The sequence below is a fragment of the Pleurodeles waltl genome, chromosome 7 (assembly GCF_031143425.1).
Source record: "Pleurodeles waltl isolate 20211129_DDA chromosome 7, aPleWal1.hap1.20221129, whole genome shotgun sequence".
NCBI classification, from domain to species: domain Eukaryota; kingdom Metazoa; phylum Chordata; class Amphibia; order Caudata; family Salamandridae; genus Pleurodeles; species Pleurodeles waltl.
Genome location: NC_090446.1, coordinates 273,810,804 through 273,834,353, shown reverse-complemented (window position 1 = coordinate 273,834,353; position 23,550 = coordinate 273,810,804). Strand labels below are relative to the sequence as shown.

The window sequence follows — 23,550 nt, the reverse complement described above, 5'->3', positions numbered from 1 at the left end:
TGGTTGTGCCACCGACATTAGTAACACTGTAAACATGGCTCAGAACTGCCATTGCAGTGCCTGTGTGTGCAGTTTTAAACTGCTCATTTGACTTGGCAAGTGTACCCACTTGCCAGGCCCAAACCTTCCTATTTTGTACATGTAAGCCACCCCTAAGGTAGGCCCTAGGTAGCCCCATGGGCAGGGTGCAGTGTATTTAAAATGTAGGACATGTACTGGTGTGTTTTACATGTCCTAACAGTGAAATACGTCCATATTCGGGTTTCACTGTTGCAAGGACTTTCTCTCTCATAGGTTAACATGGGGGCTGCCTTTAAATAATTTTGAAGCACAGATTCCCTTTGAGAGCCGACAGAAATTTGGAGTTCAGGGTCTCTGAACTCACAATTTAAAAATACATCTTTTAGTGAAGTTGGTTTTTAGATTGTGGGTTTAAAACGCCACTGTTAGAAAGTAGGCATTATCTTGCTTAAACCATTCTGTAACTCTGCCTGTTTGTGATTTCCCGTCTGGGTCAGTTTGACAGTTGGGCTGTTTACACTTCTCGTCTAGACAGTGACACAAAGGGAGCTGAGGGGGAGCATGCATATCCTGATGAGCCATCAGAGCAAGAGTGGAGGGAGAACCAGTCATTCACACCTGAAAGGACTTTGCCTGCCCTCTCCAACACCCTGGTGTGTGTCTGGGGCCTGGCCTGGACAAGGAAGGATCTAACAAACACTTGAGACCAAAACCCCAGACTTGTAGAATCTTTCCGGAATCAAGAGGAACCTCTGCCAAGAGCGGAAGAGCTGGAGGAGGAGTACTGTCCCTTTGCTGTGTTGCTTTGCTGGACTGGCCTGCAGTTGCTGCTGCTGCCTGAAAAGAGTGTAAAAGGTGAAATTTGCTGTGTGTCCTGCTTGATGAAGTTCTCCAAGGGCTTGGAGTAGAGCTTGCCACCTGTTACAGGTCTCAGGGACACCAAAGACTTCGGTTTCCTCGACCTGCAGCACTGGGAACTGTGTGTTTTGTGCTGTTCAAGAAGAGAAAACACTGTGATACCGCCAGTGAAGCCAATGGCCTGCACCGTGACCTGCCGATGCCGCATGGAGCCGCACTGCCCTGCTTCGCACCGTGGCCCTGGTCTCATTGACGTCATCATCGGACGACTTCGACGAGCAGCTGCTCGCACCGCGACCTGTGGGCCCCGCAATCCGGCATTGCTTTGCTCACACCACAGCCTGGGCATCCCCAACGACGCCACTCTTGCTGACACCGGCGCCACTGCCTACACTGTGGCCTGTGGACACCTCTCGTGAGGTATACAAAGTACAGTCCCGTCCTGCACTGCAGCCCCAGTCCACTGATCCCAGCACCATCGACTTCAGTGTTGTCACCAGGCATCCCTGCTTGCTCCGTGGCTTGTGGACACCGCTTGTGAGGGTCACGAAGCACCGTCCCGTACCGCTGGCTTGTGCTACCGACATCAGCGTTTCAGCAACAACAACGCCCCTGCCTGCACTGTGACCTGGTGACACCACACGTCGCACTGCCCAGTTCCCACCGCAGCCCTGGTCTCACTGACACCGATCGACGCCGTCACCAAGCCGCTGGCTGCACTGTGACATGTGGGCACCACACTTTGCATCGTCCCGCTTCACATCACAGCCCAGACGCCATCCACGCCAGAGCTCCTGACTTCATCAGCCCAGAGTTCGATCTGCAACACGTGCGACTTCAAGGGCCCGACTCCTGCACCAGCTCTGGAACAGACACCATGACGCCAGTGACGCCGCTCTCCGGAGCGCACCGCGAGAATCACAACACCCTACAATTCCAAAGATACTGTTTGTGGGTCTTTCCAACACCGTAGCTGGCCTGCAACAATGCAGCTAACCTGAACTGTTGGTTTTGTTGATCACGACGCCGTGATAGCCCCAGGTGGAGCTGCCGACTTCAAGAAACTGTATTTTGGAGTAAATCTTGCAGAATTCATATTTTTATTACTGTATGTTGGATTTTTTATCATATTTGGTCATTTTTTATAGATAAATATTGCCTATTTTTCTAAAATTGGTGTGGTGTCCTATTGTAGTGTTTTCACTGTTTTACTGTGTGTTATGTGCAAATGCTTTACACCTTGCTTCGGAGATAAGCCTGACAGCTCGTACCAAGCTAGCAAGGGGGTGAGCAGGGTTTATCTGAGCAGGTATATCCCGAATCCTGACTACAGTGAGGGTCCCTACTTGGACATGCTGCAAACTGACTGCCAACTAGAGACCCCATTTCTAACAATGGAGAAGCAGGCAGCAGAGATGGTGTTGATCTGTTGCTTCATGGTGAATTGGGAGTCAAGGATGATGCCGAGGTTCAGTGCATGTTTGGGTGAGGATGGGAGGGAGGCCTACCCATGTGTCATCCTTGTGAGAGGGATTCTTCACGAAGATGAAGTTCTCTGCCTTGTCGGAAATTAGCTTGAAGCAGCTGGTCCTCATTCAGCTGCAACTTCTGTCAGGATGTTTTGGAAGTTTATACGTGTGGTGAAAGCGTCGTCGGAGAGGGATAGGAGGAGCTGAGTGTCATTGATGTAGGAGATGATTTTTAAGCCGTGGGAGTGTACAATGTCAGCCAGAGGGGTCATGTAGATGTTGAAGAAGGTAGGGTTGGGGCAGACACCCTGAAGCACGCCCTCATTGATACCTTTTCAGTGCAGAGACGAAGTTTGGACGGAGGATCCTCTGTGTCCAGCCAGAGAGGAAGGAGGCGATCTAGTTGAGTGCGTTGTCTTGGATGCCAATGCTGTGTAGTCCAGAGATGTGACTGTGATGGGAGACGGTATCGAAGGCTGTAGATAGGTCGAGGAGTACGTTTCCCTGGCAGTCCCGCTGCCAGGGTTTTAATGTGGCGGTAGGACCGCCGCATTGGCAACGGTCCAAACCATCACACTCGTAACAAACCCCTTAATTACTTTGTTGACACCAGAGTGGACACATTATATCATATGATGAACGGGACATGAACAGGACATTCAAAATAGAATGCAGAACTAAACTTTTCACTGTTTGATGGTGGACATGCAGCACAGGTAATAAGTCTTCAATAGTTACAGAGATCAAAATGAAACAACTGTTACAAAACAGCAATCTATTTAGAGAATTGTAAAGATCATACCTGAAACTGCCTGTTAAGTCAGATGCTCCAGGCCTCAATAAAACCTGAGTTATAAAGTTGGCCACCCGGCTGCAGGAACAAAAAAAATACAATGAGAAGAGCAGAGTAAAATATACTGCTTTCTGGGAATCTTCATCATTGCTTACTGTACTACCTTTGCAGAAATAATAAACGGGACTATTGAGGTAATTTAATGCCCTCTTTTCTGTAGGTTACCCAACCCTTCCAGTAGGCAGACCAACTTCATCACATGTTCCATCAGGTAGCACTTAAATTACACCTAGTACCATCACAGAAGTCGCTAACAGACGCTCCCATGCATTGAGAAAAGTCTGACATTTTTTGTTAATACCAAGCATTCTCCCCACTAGGTCCTCCAAGGTGGCCTTCAACCTTAGATCTTAAATGAAATAACATCAATCATCTCACTCAGAACACTATGACGGTTACTGGTTGTGTACAACTGTACTCTTTCTCAGTCATTGTGGGCCACCTCTTTATCATCCACTACAGGACCCTGAATCACACATTCCTTGCCCCTGTTGCAGGACAGCACACTTCACAGCTTACACCTGCTTTAAAGTGCTTCCATATTATCATACACATGATTCTGACTCCCATGTGTTGAGCAGATGTGGATGGAGACAGACACTAGCAGTCCCATATTTAAAAGAGTTATATGAAACAAAGTCATGGCATTTTTATCTCTGCGAAAGCTGAAGGTTGAAACTAAATATATGGTTAATTTATCAAGCAATTTGAAATACATAAAAACGATCAGAAGTGTTTTTGATAACTATTAAGAAATACTTGTGGAAATCAATGTTTAAAATCCTGTAACCAATAGGTGCGACCGGCATAACGAACTCTTCAGTCCTGAAGATGACCCGTTATTGATTTTACATAGGGTCGAAACGTCGACAAAATTTGATGTGGATTAATGTAAAAATACAAGGTGACTTCAAGACACCTGGAATAAAGTTTTTTTTTCTTTTTAAGATCACTGCTCTCCTTTGCTTTTAACCACATTTTATATATATTGTATATAACACTCTGGCACTTTAAGTATTGCATTACTCACTTTCAGGGCGCTGTCACTTTAGGAGCACCTATACATTAAAAATGTTCAAGTTTTATAAATATATAGACCTGTTTTGAATTAAAATGGTTTCAAAGAAATAAAAAAATATAAACTAATTTAAGGACACTATACCTAGACAAAAAAGATTTCTCTAGAATTAAACGTTGCAGTGGAAGTCAAGGCATACACTTCCCCTTGGTGGCAAGTTTGTATTTATTATTTATTATCCATTTTATCATAGCTATTTTTGACAGAGTGTAAAGACATTACTCACCTTCCATCCCACTGACCCCACTCACCGAAGCTAAACTTCCTGTCATGGCTGCCACCTGCTAGGATACCCTTTTGTAATGTAGTATTTATACAGTACATGTCTATAGCACCATAGCCCTTTAAAGGTATATGGTGCTAACAATATAAAATAAGGACTACATTTCACACTGCAGAAATAGCACTCCATGAAGTTTATAACTCCGCAGCCATGGGTCCACCCCAAGGTAAAATGTTTTTTGTGGTGGATTGAAGCACTCTTGAATATACAGCTGATTTGGGGCAAGCAGACCCCCTCAATATTCATGGGCAAAACTGAACCTGTGAACTTTGTGAACCACATCACATTTTAAAGGGTCACACAAAAAGAACTGGCAACATTGTTATTAACTTCCACTGGGCAGTGACTACTTCTTTAAACTCTTGTGATATCTGAGGATATAATGTCTCTAGCACGGATTTGGATACAGTTAAGTAGGAGTACATTAGTCCCTTCTTTTGGAAGTTTGAGGGTAAAACTTTTCAGACAGTAAAAAGGTATTTCTCATTCAGACGGGAGGAAGCTAGTTTTAAGAGGCTAAAATGCACTTGTTACATCATACCATCTGAGTCTAGTTGAGGTAACCAATGAATTATTTGAAGCTCTAAACTTACATCAATAGAAAGATGTTTTTAACCTTGAAAACACTCTTACATTCAGGGAGCATAATCAGCAGAGAACCTTGCAGTGGTACATAGTACAAATTTGCAAATCGTGGTTTTGAGACTCAGAATTTGCAAAGCAAACCCAACATTCTCCACACTTAAGTGACACTTTGAAATCTTTTAGTGAATTGGCCATTTATTGGTTTCTGGGATAACCAAAAAAGCAAATGTACTGGTTGAACAGTTTTGATTTTTATGGCCCTGTTATACTTATCATTCATTCTCATTTGAGACTTACAGTTCTGAAACAGCATTACTTTCCTTTCTAGATATTCATACAAGAGTATTGACAAACCCAATGCATTCACACTTGCACACTTCACATACAGGCATAATTGGATACAGACCATTGTACCTATAGAAATATATTTACACTCAGGCTAACACCCATAATAGCACCCTTGCACACAAACAATGCAATCACAATGCACATAGATAAACAGTAATACTTTGCCCTGTGCAGGAAGAGGCAAAGGCATTTGTGCGCCAGGGGCACACAAAGAAATGTGTAGTTAGAAAGTATTTCTGGTTTAGTTTGTGGACTGGGAGGTTGAGCGCTGTGTGAACCGCCACCTAGGGTGGGGGGTGGCAACGGGTGATGCTCCTTCAGGGTGAACCACTGAGTAACAAGCCACAGAGAGAGCACTGCATAACGCACCTCTGAATCAGTATGAATCAGTAGGTGATGTACTTCAAATGAGGGTGGGTGAGGGAAGTAGCACTGGGGGATGCTCTAGGTGGAGGCGGAGGTGGAGAAGGAAGAGTTCGTGGAAGGGAGAGCACTGGGTGATGTACCTTATAGGGAAAGCACTTAGGGCCTGATTTAGAGTTTGGCAGACAGGTTAATCTGTCACAAACGTGACGGATATCCCGGCCGCCATATTACTATCTCCATAGGCTATTAAGTGATCGTAATACAGTGGACGGAAGGTCCGTCATGTTTGTGACGGAATAACCCCCGCCGCCAAACTGTAAATCAGGCCCTCAGTGATGCACCTAGGCGTGGGAGGTGGGGCACTGGGTTAGGCGCCTCAGGATAGAGGAGGAAGCACTGAGTTGGAGGCCTCAGGGGAAGCACTTGGTGATGTGCCGTTCAAAGGCAGATGGTAGTGTACTGGTCCGAGGCACAGGGTAGTAGTACTGTGTAGCAGTGGACATTGGGCGGTGCACAATGGGACCAGATGATATACAAGAGAGGAAAATCAGTGATGTGTATGCATGACAGATTTATTTAGATAATACTATGGATTTAGCCAGCAGTTTTTTGCAGTTTACCGGAGTGGACTTAACTCAGTTGTAGTATTGTTTATTAGTAGTGAAGTGTTATTTATTGGAACTGTGCATCTTTTCTCTTTTATGTTTATTTCAATTTGTATCTTTATGTACAATTGGTATGTTCCTATCATCCCTTTCTCTGTGGAACTATTGCATTTGGCCAGAGAGAGAGATTCTAGAATGGAATGGAGGTTATTGAGGGGAGGCTGGATCCTAAGATGTGGATGGAGTTTCTTTGTGTGAAGATGATCCAGAATAAATGCATCTAAATAGCAAGAACTTCCTGGACTCATTGATTCCTGTGATATGCTTTCCTGACACTACATCAGTGTTGTTATGTGTTCGGTTCAAAAGAGGAGAGCAGTAGTGAAGAAAGAGCTGCAGTTAAAGAACCTAGCGAAAACAAAATCTATGTGCGAAGCAATGTAGAAGTGAGCAAGCGTTATTATTTTTTTTTGCCAGATGCATCTGTAATGGACATGTCTTTTATCTGAACCCAAGCTTGGTGTAGAAGTATAAGAACGGAAAGGCTTCCCTTCACCTAAGGAAAGGTGTGGACAAAAAATTACCAACCTTATAAGTTTTCTTTTCAAGTCCCAGCCATAGACGCCACCATTTCCTTTGTAACGAGTCCCAGATACAATGTCAAAGCTACCTTCTTTTTGCTTCCTATAATTAAAATAACGTTGAAGTAATCATTGTGTAAATCCATCACTGCAGCAAAAGTTATAGAGAGGAAAGTCTGCTAAACAAGGAATAATACAATACAAAGAAACAGAGCTTTTTGTTGATGGGAGGCACTTATAAGAAGCATACAACTGTAATTATGGCTTTCTGATACAAAAATCAACTCTCTCTAATTACGCAACAACTCCTGCTTCATTAAAAGTGGTCCGCTGCCAAAGCAGTGATTGCCTTTTAGGTGATTTGAGTAGAAGAACGTTTCCCCACCACAACAGAGTGAACCCTTTATTTTTATTTTTTTAACATAAGAGGGGGATTTTTACCCGGGACCTATTAAATAAATTAAATAGAGTGGGGAAAGTGCATCACTTCAAAGAAAAAGCTTAGGCTGGCCAAGATGAACTAGGCCAAATGAGTTGTAAAATGGGGGAGGGGGGGTGTTGAGGCAGAGGAGGCGGGGGACATAATCCAGAATGACTACTGGTAAAACAGCTTTGTGAATTAAGGTAATCCCACAAACCTGATAAATTCTGGAATAAATTTTGGCTGAAATGGAAAGAAAAAATATATTAAGCAGTTAAAATGAAATTGAATCATAAGCATCAAAGTCCAATGAAACACCACTTACGTGATGGGATAGGTCGGCATCCATGATAATAATGAAGTTCCCAGTCGCATGCTGCATTCCATGGATGTAAGCAGTGCCTAATGTGATGAAACAGAGAGTCTCTGAATAGGAAATTCCCCAGAGAGGAAGACATTAAAAACCTACAGAACACACACATCCTCTGGTTCAGGAGTTAATAAGAAGGTATTTATACTTAAACCAACATTTTTGTTGTTCTAGCCTCAACATGCAAATCTGTCATACTGAATCAGGACTGCAGACCAACATTTTGCAAAGGGAATCAATGGCTCCCAAGGATAAAACTTTGGGAGCTAATCCAAACATAAATGCACACGTAAAAAACAAAATCAAATTACAAAACTATCTAAAGTAGCCAGGAATTTACTTATGATGCTTTATTTTGCAGCCTGTTCAGCGAAATGACAAAACTGGTGCCCTCAATCCTGATCATAATAAGCACTTCCTTCCACCTAACTTGCCTCAGTCACAATCAAGATTAGGAGTAGGATGGTGAAATATCAGGGACTAGTGATACCAAAATCACTTGTCCACCACAGAACCGATCTTAGCTGACAATTATTAATACCCTTTTTTTCTTCAAATGCAGCATTTCTAAAGCCATTTAAGGAAATTCTTTGTATGTTTATTTTCATATAGTGGATGATCTTTTATCCCTCAAAAGAGGACATTTGTCTACACCCAGAGGAAATTGTCTGGGTCTGCACATAACTCCTGATTTACTTAAAAATGAGCAGTAACTATGGTTCGACTACGGTGTCTCTCCTTCCGACTCCCAATCTGTACCATAGTTAAGAAAGCAACACAGTAAATAGATTGAAATGTAAAAATAACAAAATTTGACAAGACATTGGAGGTCTTAATAAAGTCAAGACGTAATGGTAAAGGGTTATAAAAGATTACTGCGCTAGGTGTGGCCTACAAAAGATACACAGAAGAGCTCATAGAATAACATGATTTTTCTAGTTGGGTAAAGAGGATCTTGCTAGTGGTCCCTCAGTTACATCTGAAAAAGTTAACAGAAGTATATTTTCACAATTAACCCTAATTGTAGAACTTACTGCTAAAAAAAATACAAGGAAGAGCTAAGGCTCCCAGCTCGGGCAGGCTTCTACATGATTTCTCTGAAGTACAGACAATATTTCATGGTGATATGTGATCAAGATGGGTAATGTAAAGAAGCCATCTGCAGACCCCAGCAAATACCAGGACTACCATCCCATCACTCTGACTCATTCCCAGCCAAAGTCCTGGAGAAGGCCATCAACCTCCAACTCACACAGCACCTGGAAAAACAACCTGGTGGACCATTCATAATCCGGATTCAGAACCAACCACAGCAACAAGACAGTCTATATCGCTGTTACAGGCGACATGCACACCTTATTCAACAAAGGAGAGTCACCACTTTAATCCTGCTGGATCTTTCCGCAGCCTTCGACACCATCTCCCACTGCACACTCATTCACCGACTGAGACATATCTGAATCACAGACGACACGCTCAAATGGATTGCATCCTTTCTCTCAGGGCGCACCCAGAGAGTCTGGCTTCCTCCATTCACTTCCCAACCCAAGCACACCATCTGTGGAGTCCCTCAAGGCTCTTCCCTCAATCCCACTCTCTTCAAAATCTACATGGCTCCTCTCGCAGACATTGTCAGAACCTACGATATCAACAGAGTCTCCTATGCCAACGACACACTGCTCATCCTCTCGCTCTCAGATGAATTTACCAAAGTGTTACAACAATTGTGTGTATTGACCGCACCCCTTAATAGTTTACTTGTTAAAAGTGTGGCAAATTTACCAATTTGTGTAAAAACATGATGTACTTGCCCCTATCCTTTTATATTTTAATCATTTAAAAGTTAGGATAAACTTGCCAAATCATGTAAAAACATTAAGTACATAAGTAAAAGCAAGTGCTTTCTCATCATTCAGTTCACCAATATAGTACTATGCATCAAGACTCTTTGGGGTTTCAAAATCTCCTTATACAATGGGTTATTCTGAGGGAACCCCATGTCATTAACTCAAAGAGAGGAACATTTTACGTTTCTGTTAACGAACAACAAAGGGACTGAATAAGCTGACACTAGCTTTAAAGATGGGTGTGGATGGGACAAAGCATGGAGAGAAGGACCTCCAAATCCTGACACAAAGGTCAGGCGCTCAAACGAGTTTCATCACCCAATATGGCTACAAAGCCTAGGCTGTAGAACATAGTTGGTGACTGATGGTCTGTGGGGTTTCAAACTAAGTGCTCTCTAAAATTATATTTCTTTGGATACCACAGAGAATTGGTTCATGAAGAAGTTCATGTCTCTTCACAATGACACCATTACACATGGAAATTATAGTTAGTTTCACCATTCAAATTGTAAGGGAAAGATATTAACATTCTGAATTGGGCTATGGGGTTTCTCTCTCTGCAGGTTTATTGTGATGCCACATTTGATGTTAGTGGATATGAGGAAACTGTAATCTGCCCTTGTTCATCACAACAAGACAAAAGTCACTTAAGACAGATATGGTCCAATTCTGGTTTAATGCTGAGAACATCACCAAAACCTGCACGTACTGTCAGCAAAAGTAGCCCTTTGGAGCTGGCCAAAGGAACAAGGGCAGAAGGAATTTCAGAGAGCCCTACGATTCAGACAACCAACAATTTTAAATGACTAACAAGTTGTAAACCATATCTGGATCTCGTTGAACCACTGTCCTCTAAGATTTTGTTTTGCAAAACTTATTTTGTGTAATGCTTTTGAATGCCTCATAGACTGGAATGGAGTGCTGGTCCTGGCTTTCACCGCTCATATGGGATAAGAATTTTGAGATGACAAGGCACTTGATTAGACTGCACTGGCTCAAATTCATTGTTAATAACTTTGCAATGAGGGCCCTAATTCAGTGTTGTTATGCAACATCTGCTACTTCTATGCTTGACGATGAAAGAATAGACAGCTTAGTTTAAGCATGTAGGTTTAGGAAGCAGTTTTGAAAGCAATGGTTTAATCTTAATTTGTGGTCTAATTTATTTATCTGTTTTTATGTTAATCTTTATATTTCATGAAACAGTTATTGCAGTGCATAAAATGAGTATGCTGGATCACAGAGAAAACCTTACAAACAGTGTTGCTTAGATTGGAATAAATGGCTGGGAAAGAGCAAAGACAGTGTAAGGGTAGCAAGCCAATTTTTACCAGTCTATTTAAAAGTTTGTTAATAACTATTTATTACGCTGTTCCTTTATTATTATAATTATAATCTGTATAGAACCGTGTGTCTATTAGTTAAATCATGGTTGTTGCTATTCAACTTTATAACAATTTTTGTACAGTTTAAGTGTTTTTATGCACAACCGATTGGTGAATTGACTTGGTCATTTATTTTGCTTGTACAAGCTCAGTTGAGTCAATTCTAGTCTAGTGGTTCTTTACAGTCAAGTAAACCGAAATAGTGTCAGGTGATGATCTATCACCACTGACACCTCAATAAATACCCAGTTTTGTAAGTTCCTTTTAAAAGATTTTGTATTCTCAAATTTACTGATGGCCCTGGGCAGCTCATTCCGTAGCTTAGCGACAACCACTATAAACCTACTAAAAGTGAGCTTTTGTTTATTTGTGGGGCATTCCGGTAGCCTCACTCACTGGATCTCAGAGTTCTACTAGGGCCAATTCTACAATTCTGATCTCCACACAATTTTAAACATTGCAATAAGGACCCTAAATTTTAGTTTCTTCCGCATGAAGTCAGTGTAATCTCTGGATAATAGGGAACAGTTGTAGTTTAAGTCCAATATTGAGTAATGGATTTATATATGTTGTAGCTTATTTGTTTTTGTATGCTTCCAAATACATAGTGGTACAATTATTAAAATGTGACACAATACTTGTCTGCACTGTGGTAGCCCTGTCATCTTCCTCTAAAAAGTCAGTAATTTGGCCAAAATGTAGGTAAAAAAAAGCCACCAAAGTGGGTACATGATTTGCATTTTCTCACCTCACGGATGCTTATCTAGAGTTTTCATGGATTTACAGACTTCCACCATATGGGCCCACACTCTCATGTCTTTATAATATTCTCCACGTTTAGAGAACACTTCTCTTGTTGCAACCAACATTAGTGCTGCGTTGTTGGCATTCAGAGCTAGTCAGCTATATTACATCTTGATGGACTTCCTTCATGATCTTATTCAGAAGGGTGGTATGTTCAATAATGTACTCAGTCAGAGGAAGTAGCAGTTGGGTGCCATCTGAATACATATGATAACCCGCATCCTATGATAGTAAAAGGTCATACAAAGGGTTCACGTATATGTTAAACAGCACTGGAGACAAAGGACAGACCAGCCTGAGGAACTTCACATGACTGTCTTAATGGTGGGGCTCTGATTCGGTTATTAACTACATGACTGCAATGCCGGTCTGAGTAACCATTCAAATGAAGCACTATATACCCCGGCAACACTGTCTAGTCAAGTATAGTGACGTAATGTATCATAGGTGGCAAACAGGTCATACAGCGAGTAACAGAGGTGTAACCGTGATCTTCCTCCATGAGCTACCTTTCCTTCATGTGCAAAATGGCTAAAATGTTATTTTTCTTTTTTATTTGAAGAGAAATCTGTGGGCACAAGAGAGTACTTACCCAAACCAAGCTTTTTAGTCCTTGGTCTTAAAACCTGGAAAAGATAAAGCATAAGTACCTTACATAATCTATTTCTACAGCTAACATAGCACTGCTCTACATTCCCATTTGTCATAATGAAAACAACACATTGTATACAATGCAATATTCTGTAAAACAGGCAACCTGTGTCTACAGAAACCTATTTTAAAAAACTCAGTGAGGCAAAAATCTGATTTGTCTTGTAGAATACTATGCACATTTATTGCAAACATTCACACTAAATATGCCAATTGTAAATTAGCCTTGGAAGTCTATAAGCAAGGATTTGGTTAAGGGGCAGAGTTGTTTGAAACAAAGTACATTTCCCCAGTGCAGACTGCAGCAATGAAGGTGTGAGTGGTTATGGCAACTTGATGGCAGCCTTAAAGCAGCTTGGCTTCTACAAATTACACCAAACTTCAGATGCCAAACCACCATGTTGCAAGGCTTGCATCCATACTGTTTGCTTGCTTCCGGGGGCTCCCTGAATTCACAGCACCTATTAAGCTTCAACAAGCGGAGACTTGGCCTGGTGAAGTGCACCAGATTGGCAATGGCTACATACATACATACACGTGTGAGGTGAGATAGCAGAGGAATGCTTCCACCAAGAAAGAGGTAAACAGTCCTTACAAAAGAGCAACCATCTTCCTCTTTCCTCTTTCCTAGTGGAGCTGTATAGCAAACCGTAGGTCCCTAATTCCCTGGGTATGTTGGAATATGGCAGAAAAAGTCTGTGATGACCACCAAATGTAAGTGCTAGAATGTATGTGCCCTTTTGGTGGATGGGCCACTAGCTGAGGGATTCTCGTGGCAGACCAAGCTGTTGCTTTCCAGTCAGCAACTTGATAGAATAACCCCCTCTAAACCAGGAGTGGGAGCTGCAGTTATGGCAGAGCCTGACACCCACAGGTTTACTCCACAGTGTAGAAATACTGAGGTCTTCAACTGTCAAGTCAAGCAACTCTTTAGTCGGATAAAAATATCAATAAGAGACACTAGTACAATTCCTACAAATAAGTCACCAAAACCAATCATAGTTTTAGAATAAAAATAAAGTTCATACATATTAATCACAGAACATTCGCAGTGTAGATGAACAAACACAAATCTAGAAATAGTGATCAATACGGATTCAGGTCAAATGTATTATCAAGTAATATCAAATAAAATGACAGATATTTAATGTGTTATCCCCATACATTAAAATGACTTTGCTGTGGCAATACAGAACTAAAATCCTCAAACCTCCAATAACAATCAGTAACATTAGATGGTTTAAAAATCTGATATCTTAATTATTCTACTTCATATGTTAAAACATCTAGATGTGAAAGCTGTTTTCTTCTGTGAATAGCTTGCAAGATGTAAACAGATACTCTATGACAAAGAGCCACATTATCAAGATTACAGATACAATTAAAAGCATATTTATAATAAACCTTTCTTTTAATAACATTGGCCGCAATATTTGTTTTCCCAAGATCTTATAAAAGTTACAAAAAAGAATAAAGTGCACTGTGCACTGGGCACCTGGGTAGCTTTTGGGAACAAAACCCCGTTTTGGTAAATCAACCATAAATTGCTAAGTGCCAATTTGCAATCTAGTAACATAAAATAAATGTTGGGTGTTCGATACTGGAATAAGATAACTCATCAGGATCATTTTTACATCTTTCTTACCGGATTGTAACATGCTGACAGGGTCCTCAATACTCAAGTTCTCATCCACTTCCTTTAAAAGACAATCCACACAGGCCTGCCCTGGAATTCTTGCTCTATACTCTAGAGTTGGGCAATCTACTATCACTTCTCTAGTGCCAGCTTTACTCCAAATGCTATGCCACAGAGTGATGGGACTTATCTGTAATATGTCCTCTTAACAAGGGATTGCCAATCCATTGTGAACTATGAAAGAGGAGACTGAAACGTGCCCTGCCAGTAATCTACATGAGAAGAGATTCTCCTCTGTCGGTAAAAGGGTGCATCTTGTCGAGACCTACAAAGAGGACCCATTCGTAATACTGGTTATACATTTACTTTTATATAAGGTCAAGAGCTCTCTAAAAGGCTTATTTCCAATTTTGGCCGCAAATATAACAATCATTTGCAATGCAATGGGTCTCGCGTTTGCTTGAGTTAGAGCTATTAGCGTTGTAAACTCCTAACCGGACTTTTCTTGCCACATAAACTGATAATGAAAAGTAAAAAAGTTTCACATATGCAGGGCGAAGGTCGCCATGAGCGTGAAGAAGGCACGGAAAAGGAAACAGAAGTTCGCTCTCAGTGAAATGTATCAGCAAAAGTGCAACTATCCATGTACCCGGCAAAAGTGCTATTATCCATGTAACAGGGTCGATGTCATGCAAAGAGCTTGATTACTGCCCAGGAAATAAAAAGAAAAGTAGTGCAGAAATCACACGGACATCATCGAGCCTCATATGTTTTCAGTAGTTGGCTGGTGCGCTTAAGGAGGGCTAAACACCAGAAAAGTCATGACGTCAAGCACATTTTAAAAGGCAAGCCCACCAACCAACCAAACTGATGGGCGTAACATGGATGTGGTTAAAAGCCCACTATTGCACGGTGCGTTCGCCATTGCAGCCCCTTACGCTACAAAATCTCCACCCCTCTAGCATACCTCGAGAACACCGCTCCGTGACACTCACCAATCCACCCAGCCTTCAGCCGATTCAACGTGGACACCTCCAAATGGGTCTCCTGGAGCATACACACATCTATGTGATGGCGCTGGACATAAGCAGACATGATTCCCACCTTACGCTGATCATTCAAGCCACACACATTCCAGGTAAGACAGCTAACCCCCATCATCGTCCCCAGCCTCATCACAACAGCACTTCCATTCGTCCCGCCACAGAGCCACTGGCCGCCACCTACCAGTCCCATTTGTCACAAAAGGACAGTAACAAGAAGGCCAAACATCACAGAAACAGCGAACCAGAACACTGACCCACCCCCACCTATGCAGACCCCCCCCCCCAAACGGGTCAAAGCAGAGATTCCCCCTCCATCCCCCAACAAAGGAGATCCAAAACCCACAGCGTAGTAAAAGGACTCATCCAGGGGTCGTAAGCCTAGCCATCCAGTCCATTCGCAAAGCAGACAGGCTGGAAAGGACAAAGGGCTAGGGAAACAGGTGTATCGACACAGCAGCGCTTAAAGAGGGAATCAAAGGCATTGCAACAGTAGCGCCCGACAGGAATCAGGGCCAAAACAGCGATTCGACTCCAAAGACAGTCAATCAGTGTCACTAAGGTTCACCTGCTCTGAGCCAGGATCTCCCGATTTCTCAGCCGAAGAGCGCCGTGGAAGCGTCTTAAAAAAATTTGGCCGCCAGCTTCGGATCCGTAAAGAAATGCAGTGTGCCGCCATGCTGTATCCGAAGCTTCGCCGGATAGATAAGAGAAAAACGAGCTGCAGTCAGACTTAAAGAGCGCTTGATCGGCAGGAACGCCCTGCGCGCAGCCTGCATACTCGGAGTATAATCTGGAAAAAAAATGCAGCTCTGTGTTTCTGTAGATCACCGGACGTCGTTCTCTAGCCAGTCGCAGCACAGTGTCTGTCAACACCAGGACAATGCGCGCTCTACGGGCGTCTAGAATGCAAAAACCAAACACTCTCAAGATAATGTAATCTATGCATTGTAATGATATGTTATTGTTTAACCATTTACATTGCAGAATTCAATTCAAAAGATTCATTTTTAAGGTGCTTATAAATACTGTACATTTACAATGTATTGCTGCAGGTTTTCCGAGTGAGTCAGGGTGTGGTCCCTTTCCAGGGCCTTGTAGAAGCTTTCCCTGCAGCATGCTTGGGTGTGGCTGTGGGCTGGGCCAAAACTCTATAAAAGGGTTTCAGCCTAGCTCCACGTGCTCACTATTCAGAGGTCCCAGTGCTGAGCAGCAGCAACTTCCTGAGCTCCTGTTACAGTGGCCTACCTTGACCTCCCAGGCCTCTGTGCTTCATTCTTCAGTGGTGATTCCTAGTCAGGGCGGTAAGGCGGAGGTTGGGCTGGGCCCCCGACTCCGTATTCGTAGACGCTCTAATTCTTGGGCCTAATTTTGGATGTTAATAACATTTTGCTCCTTCAAGTGTAACTGTGCATTTAAAACTTTTCATGGCATTTGTATGCACGCATTTGAATCGGCAAGACGCGCAATTCTTTTCTTGCGATTAATTTGTGTTATTCATTGTGCGCTACCATTCCTTGACAGTTTCATGGTAGCATTCGAATCGGCAACGCGCGAGATTCCCTCATGGTGTGTAATTCTTGATATTCACTGTATGCTACCATTTTCTTGGCAGTTCCAAGGTGACATCGGAATCGGCAACATGCGTGATTCAACTCTTGTGTGAAATTCTTGGTATTCATTGTGCGCTACATTTTCCGAGGCATTAAATGGTGGCATTCGAATCGGCAAGAAGCGCAATTCTTTTCTTATGTGCCTTTCATGTTATTTATTGTGCGCTACCATTTCCAAAGCATTAAATGGTGGCAATCGAATCGTCAAAAAGAGCGATTCTTTTCTTGTGTGCCTTTCAAGTTATTCATTGTGCGCTACCATTTCCGAGGCATTAAATGGTGGCATTCGAATCAGCAAGAAGCGCAATTCTTTTCTTGTGTGCCTTTCATGTTATTCATTGTGCGCTACCATTTCTTGGCAGTTTCATGGTGGCATTCGAATTGGCAACATGCGCGATTCCTTCCTTGAGTGTGAATTTTGATATTCATTGTACGGTATCATTTCCGAGGCATTTTAATGGTGGCATTTGAATCGGCAGGACGCACAATTCTTTTTCTTGAGAGCTTTTCATGTTATTCATTGTGCGCTACCATTTCTTGGCAGTTTCATGGTGGCAATCGAATCGGCAACACGCGCGATTCCTTCCTTGAGTGTGAATTTTGATATTCATTGTACGCTATCATTTCCGAGGCATTTTAAAGGTGGCATTCGAATCGGCAAGTCGCGCAATTCTTTCCTTGTGTATAAAAGATGTCAATTACTGTGCGCTAGCACTCTAAGACTTTTCCTTGGTAGCATTTTTGAGTTGACAAGTTGTGTGATTTACTTCCTTGAATATACATTGTGTAATTTCATGGTGCACAATACTTTATGGTGTTTAGTACACATATAAAAACCTGCAATGTGCGCAAGTTATTTTTCCCATGCTAAAGAAAGTACTTGAATCTGAAAGTTCTATTTAACCTTTTCTTGTCTCCTTCCCAGGTATTTGGTCATCAAAAATCCTAGTCAGTTCTAGAATTATTCTAGGGTTGTTTCATGTTTTCAGAAATGACAAAGCTAAGAGTTATAGCATGGTACTAATTTCTTGAGATGTAATTTTGATGTTGTGTTTTAACCTCTTGCTTCCTACAGGTCTCCTTCCCAGCTGTTTCCTTCCTAATCCCCTTTTCCCCGCTTGGACTCTCTTACACTCTGTGATAAATCTAATCAGAGTATTGGAGCTGTCTAGTGGTAGAAGTGTTGGGAACGTGCACAGACCCCAAGGATCTGGTGACTCTGACAGTGTCACGGTCACGATAATTCAAGAGGCGAAAAATAACAGGTTGCGGCGGAGTCCCAGGAGGGGGCCTAGGGCCCAACGATCTATGAGCCCTCTCCACCACCAGCATTCGAGAAAGCTCACCAGGAAACAAGTCGGCAAGCATTTTCTCCATGAAGTCTTCCATCCTGCCCATGTCCGTGGACTTGGGAAGACCAATCATCCGGACGTTGTTGCGCCGGGACCGCGCCTCAAAATCTTTGTTTTTATTTCTTATTACCTCCAGCACCCGCTCCATCTGCAGCAAGTGTTCTCTCTCACCATGCCGCTGATCTTCCATCTCCGAGGTGTGCGACTCGAGCTGCTCAAAGCGAGCATCGTGCTCATCCACCTGGGCACTGATGCAGTCCATCTGCTCCGTCAAATGGTCCAGCTTGGCATCTATGCCGGCCAAGCTGCTCTTGAGATCCATAAACATGGACTTAACAGAGGTATCTGAGGGCCCATCGTCCATCTGCTCCTCTCCAAGCTGCGGTGCGGGGGTGCCCCCCCTCCGTTTGCCACCATCGAAGGAAAGCTTGGCCTGCCGCTTCTCCGCCTTGCCCATAGCGTCTACCACTATAAGCCTCAGCCGTGGACACACCACCAAGCACGAAAAGGCAGGCGGCAACCCAGAGAGTACAGGACCCAGGCGGCGACCCGCAAAGGACTCCCAGCCGTTGGTTGAGATCCACCAGCTGGTGACCCCACTCTCCCGGAGGTGAGTACTAAATATCCTCAAGGCCGGTCACTCGTCTCCCAAGAGATGCCAAATGCCGACAGAGTCTCCCTCATGCCTCCACCAATGCCAAAGCGTCTTCTGTCGCCACCAGCAGACCAGCAAGCTACAGTAATGGTCCGAAAAGGGCCTATTTTCTCCAAAAGGCCCAAAAGGCTCCCCCTGGCCCGACACGGACGGCGACAGATAGCATGGCCCCCCCCCATCAGGGGCCCACCGCCAGGAGGCCCAGGACTAGTCCACCCGACCATGGAACCCAAGGCCGGGCAACCCGCCTCGTAGGAGGGCCTCCCGGCCACCAAATCCAGTGGGCCCCCACACTCCAACGGCGCCGCCGCCCAGAGGGCCCCCGCCGGTCGACTCTAAGCTGGCTCAGCACCACCGCCGATCCCGCCACCCCCATGGCGGGACATGCCTTGCCCCTCCAGGCCGTGCCACCAGGCAGCCGAGCACTGCAAGGCCACAGACCGCCCGGGGCCACCAGGTCGCGGGGGCCGCGGCCCGATCAGACCCACGAAAGCCCCCCCCCCCCCAACAGCACTCCTTCCCATCTCTCTCCAGCGGGAGCACAGGGGCCTTCTCCCGGACACCCACTGCAGCACACAGCGGCCCGCCCAAGCAGAGCGCGCCTCTATCCTGTAGGCCCGACGCCGGCCGAGCTCTCCTCCGCGTCGCCGGCCCACGAGACCGCAGGCAGCCGGATCTTCGGGGCGGGCGAAGACACCGTCCCAATCTGCAAGTCTCCCGGGCGGGGGGAGCGCTTCTAACGCCGCTCCGTCAGGATAACTTGAAAAATAGCCCTAAGACCGGCAGAGCCTCACATGGTGAAGGCTATCTTGCCGGCAGGCTAGATCCGCGCCCCCAAGAAGGTCAGTACTTGTCAACATGTTATATGGCAAAGTAGAGTTAGCAGTTTGAAAACTGCTCTGCCACCCAGAGATCACAGGCTGGGAGTCAAGTTTTACTTTGTCAATTGTGTGGTGGCACAATAGGTGCTGCGGGAGACGTCTTAAACAATGCGTCCTAAACAATGCATCCTAAACAATGCGGACGTTTCACATGCAAGCAGAACAACGCTTGTCAAACAACGACTGCCTTTTTCTCTGCCTTAACCATGCATGTGTGGTTAAGGCAGAGAAAAGCCTGAGAACGGTCTATTGGATCAAGTGAGGATGCGGTGAGGTAAGTGGGGCAGGGTTTGGGGGTAGTTTTAGGGGTGGGGTGGATATAGGGCTGAGAGTGGGATTTAGGGCTTTCAGGGTAGTTTATTTTTTAGGTGCGGAATGGGAGGTTTGGAAAGTTTATTATTTTAGGGCTTATGATGGGTGGGGGGTTGGGATAGTTTATTTTTTGGGGGTGGGGGGATTTTCAAAGAAGAGCGGGAGAAGGGAGGAGAGGAGGAAGGATCAGGAGAGGATGCGGTGAAGTAAGTGGGGGTGGGGCAAGGTTGGGGTGGTCGTTTTTAGTGGTGGGGAGGATTTAGGGCCTAGGGTGGGTAGGGAGGTTGGGGAATTGTGTACGGGTGGGTGCTTCAGGTGGGTGGGAGATTTGGGAAGTTTTACTTATTAGGATTGGGGGTTCCGGCTTGCGTGGGTGTGTCATACAACCAGGTGCTGCAGTCCACGAGGGACACTAACTTACAGGCCCTGGGTACCCCGGTACAATATACTAGGGACTTATAGGCAAGTCAACGTATGCCACTTTTGGGTGAACCCATTTGACATGCATGTTTTATTGGTCATATCACAGCCACTAAGGGCAGGGCTCAGTGCATCTTTAGAGTCGAAAAACCAGCAGCATCAGTCCAAAACTTTGTGGGTGATCATGCAAAAAGAGGCATTTCCTTACAATTATGTATTTCTATCAGTAAACTTGATTGGTGACATACTGGCAGAATGAATTTCATTTTGATCAAAAGACTGAAGATTTTTTTTAAACTGTATTTATTTGATTTTTAAAGGATAAAGTAACATAACAGAAACGGAAAGAGAAAAACAAGAATAGTGGTATGCATACATCAAGCCAAGCACACCCTGACTGACTGAATAACAATGGGATGATAGATGTTTAACAGCAGAGTTGAAATTTAAGGATCATCTCCTGGACCCTGGTGTAAGAAGGGTAGAGGAAAGTAGTGGGACACACGTCTAGCGCAAGAAGAAATCAGTTCCTGTGTATTGGGCTTAGACTGGGTCTTGAGGTGCCAGAGACAATGTTGATGGAGTAGGTGCAACTAACTTGACCACGGGAAGTGGAGGGCTCTGCTGTAGGCCAGTCTGGAGAACTAGATAAGTGATCACAGAAGCCCAGAAATTCTTAGGTCCAGCATCAGCTTCCAATAGGTCTCCAGTTGCTCCCGGCAACATAGTGCATCTCTCAGTCAGCTCATGAATTGAGGGGCAGTGTTTCTCCACCAATGCATGGCTACCCTATGCTTGGCCAAAGGAGAAGTGCAGCAGTCAGTCGTCAGGACTCAGGCTGGACACACTTTACATATCCCATTAGCGCCACTAGGAAAGTGGGATGGGATGGGGGTACTGGGGAGGTGTGAAAAAGAAGAAGAAAAAAAAAAATCAGTGTCGTCATTGACCCTTGATCAATACAATAGTAGGAATGTAAACATCAGCCCAGAATGAGGTCACTGTGGGGAAGTTCGAGGCAAGATGTAGAAGGGAGGAGTTGAGTGCCAAAGCACTACAGGCACCTTGCATCATCCAAAAAAGACATATTCTAAATAACTGGGCAGGAGTAGGGTATGTCCTGTGCAGAAAATTAAAGAGTATCTATCTGATTCTCTAGTTTGGTCTAAGACCACAAGATTGTGTACAGAAGTGGTGCCACTGTTCTTCAGTCAGAGAAGGAGTTATATCTGCCTCCCAGATGGATTGGGCTCCCATGGTACATACAGGAGTTTTCTCCTGCATTACAGTGTAGAGGCGAGTAATGAGCTTACGGGGACACAGGTTTGTATTCAGCCCACCTTCTGCATAGAGTGTGGGAGGGGTCTTCAGGAAGGTGTTATGTAGGGTGCAGAATGCAGCAGAGTTTGTGATAAAGAAGGAAATTAGGAGAGTAATTAAAAAGGCATGTATGCTTGTAAACTCTTCAATGTGATCAATCTGAAAAATATTTTAGATTGTCTACTCATAACAAAGAAAAAATATACATGAGTTAAACATGTTGTCAACTGTTAAAAAATAAATTTAAAAACATGTATTTGGGTTCAACATTCTTTTCATGAAATGAAATGTATCTCTCACCTCAGGATAACATATAAACAAATGATATTCTGTCAACTGTGTACATAGTACTGAAGAACACACTGTAGTGTATTCAAAGAGTAAACTGTAACTCACAATTTTATCAGAGCCATATATCTTTTCCAATTGTTGTGCAACTTCTAGTGTACCATCTGGGCTTCCGTCATCTATGATTATGATCTCGTAGTCATGTCCACTAAAAAATAAAATAAAATAATAAATGTTACACGAAAATCCAGAGAAAGGAAGGCTTTTAATATCTGGGAGCAAAAGAAACCTTTTACACCTCTCATCTCCTCCCTAATAAAGTAATCAACATAGTTGCTTCAGAGGAGAAAAACAAACTAGGTGAACATCAACAAACATGTGGTAATATTTTTAGAGCATTTTAAAGGGCCCATATAACTTATTTTCCTCCAACATTTATAAAATGCAGCACTATAGACAAACTTCCCACCTTCCTATGGATTGATAGTGCAAATCTGCCCTTCTTTTGAACATTTTGATATTTTTATGGCAAGTATTAGAGTCAATAAAAACAAGCAACACAGCAATAAAGGCTGATTTTACATCCATCTGAGGCAACAGATTGCAGAGAGCCAAACTATGCAAAATCGTGTCTACCACAGTGATTGGGTTGGCTAAGTATAATTGAAAATCATCTGTATATAATAATATTCTTTCATCACACTTAAGTTCCTATTTGAAGCCTCAAAACAAGGCATCACCTGGGACAGAGCATGACAGTCCCTTTTGGACCAGAGCAAAGATTAAAGGCAACAGATCAGACTCCTAACCTGCATTTCCCCTGAGAGAGTAAGGCTACAATAGGACCCTGTTCACCCCTGTCGAGGCCATAGCAGCTATATATAACTGCATCATCCAAGACAAGCCTTTTAGGCCAAACTCCATCTTTTGTATATCTGCTATCATATGAGGCCTGCAAGTTAAAGGTCATTGCGGTCTCTAACTATAGAACCAACATCTGATCTAGGATAGTGTTTTTACATTCCATACAGCTATAGTGCTGCCTGAGGTTTTGTCTGATGCTTCTGTAGGGCATGAAGCCAGACTGCTCTTGGTGTACCAGTGATCCTTTCATTCCATGGAAACTGACTGCTATATCTTTAGCAAATTTTAATTTCAAATTTCAATATGGATATCAGCCTGCATGAGTCCCACTCAATCAAAGGTTTCCCCTCTTTATGGATCCGCACAAATGTAAACAATCTCAAATCATAGGGGAAACACCCTTCACTTCTAGTCCCTGCAAACATTCAACATAAGATGGTTCACTCTTTCTCCCATTTTTATTAAACTAAATGTTACCTTACTGACTGGGGGGGGGGGGGGCAACATGTACAGCAACATGGCTGGACAGCTGCGTTCTCTGTGAGCTCCGGCCGCCTAAGTAAAATCCTACAATTATCCTGTCATCTCTTCGGCATCACTTAGCTATTTCCTGTTCATTACACACTGGGCAGTTGTTGGCA

At 43.7% G+C, this 23,550-nt stretch overlaps 1 protein-coding gene across 1 annotated transcript in view; it reads right to left on the bottom strand.

The window, feature by feature from the left end:
• The window catches only part of DPM1 (dolichyl-phosphate mannosyltransferase subunit 1, catalytic), a 112,073-nt gene that overhangs the window by 35,846 nt on the left and 52,677 nt on the right, over positions 1-23,550 (bottom strand). Inside the window, exons 2-7 of the mRNA XM_069243639.1 lie at positions 22,154-22,253; positions 12,467-12,500; positions 7,794-7,870; positions 7,686-7,711; positions 7,055-7,150; positions 3,151-3,219 (exon numbers count right to left, since the gene is read on the bottom strand). Coding sequence (XP_069099740.1) covers positions 3,151-3,219; positions 7,055-7,150; positions 7,686-7,711; positions 7,794-7,870; positions 12,467-12,500; positions 22,154-22,253 — 402 coding nt within the window. The remainder of the gene's footprint in view (positions 1-3,150; positions 3,220-7,054; positions 7,151-7,685; positions 7,712-7,793; positions 7,871-12,466; positions 12,501-22,153; positions 22,254-23,550) is intronic.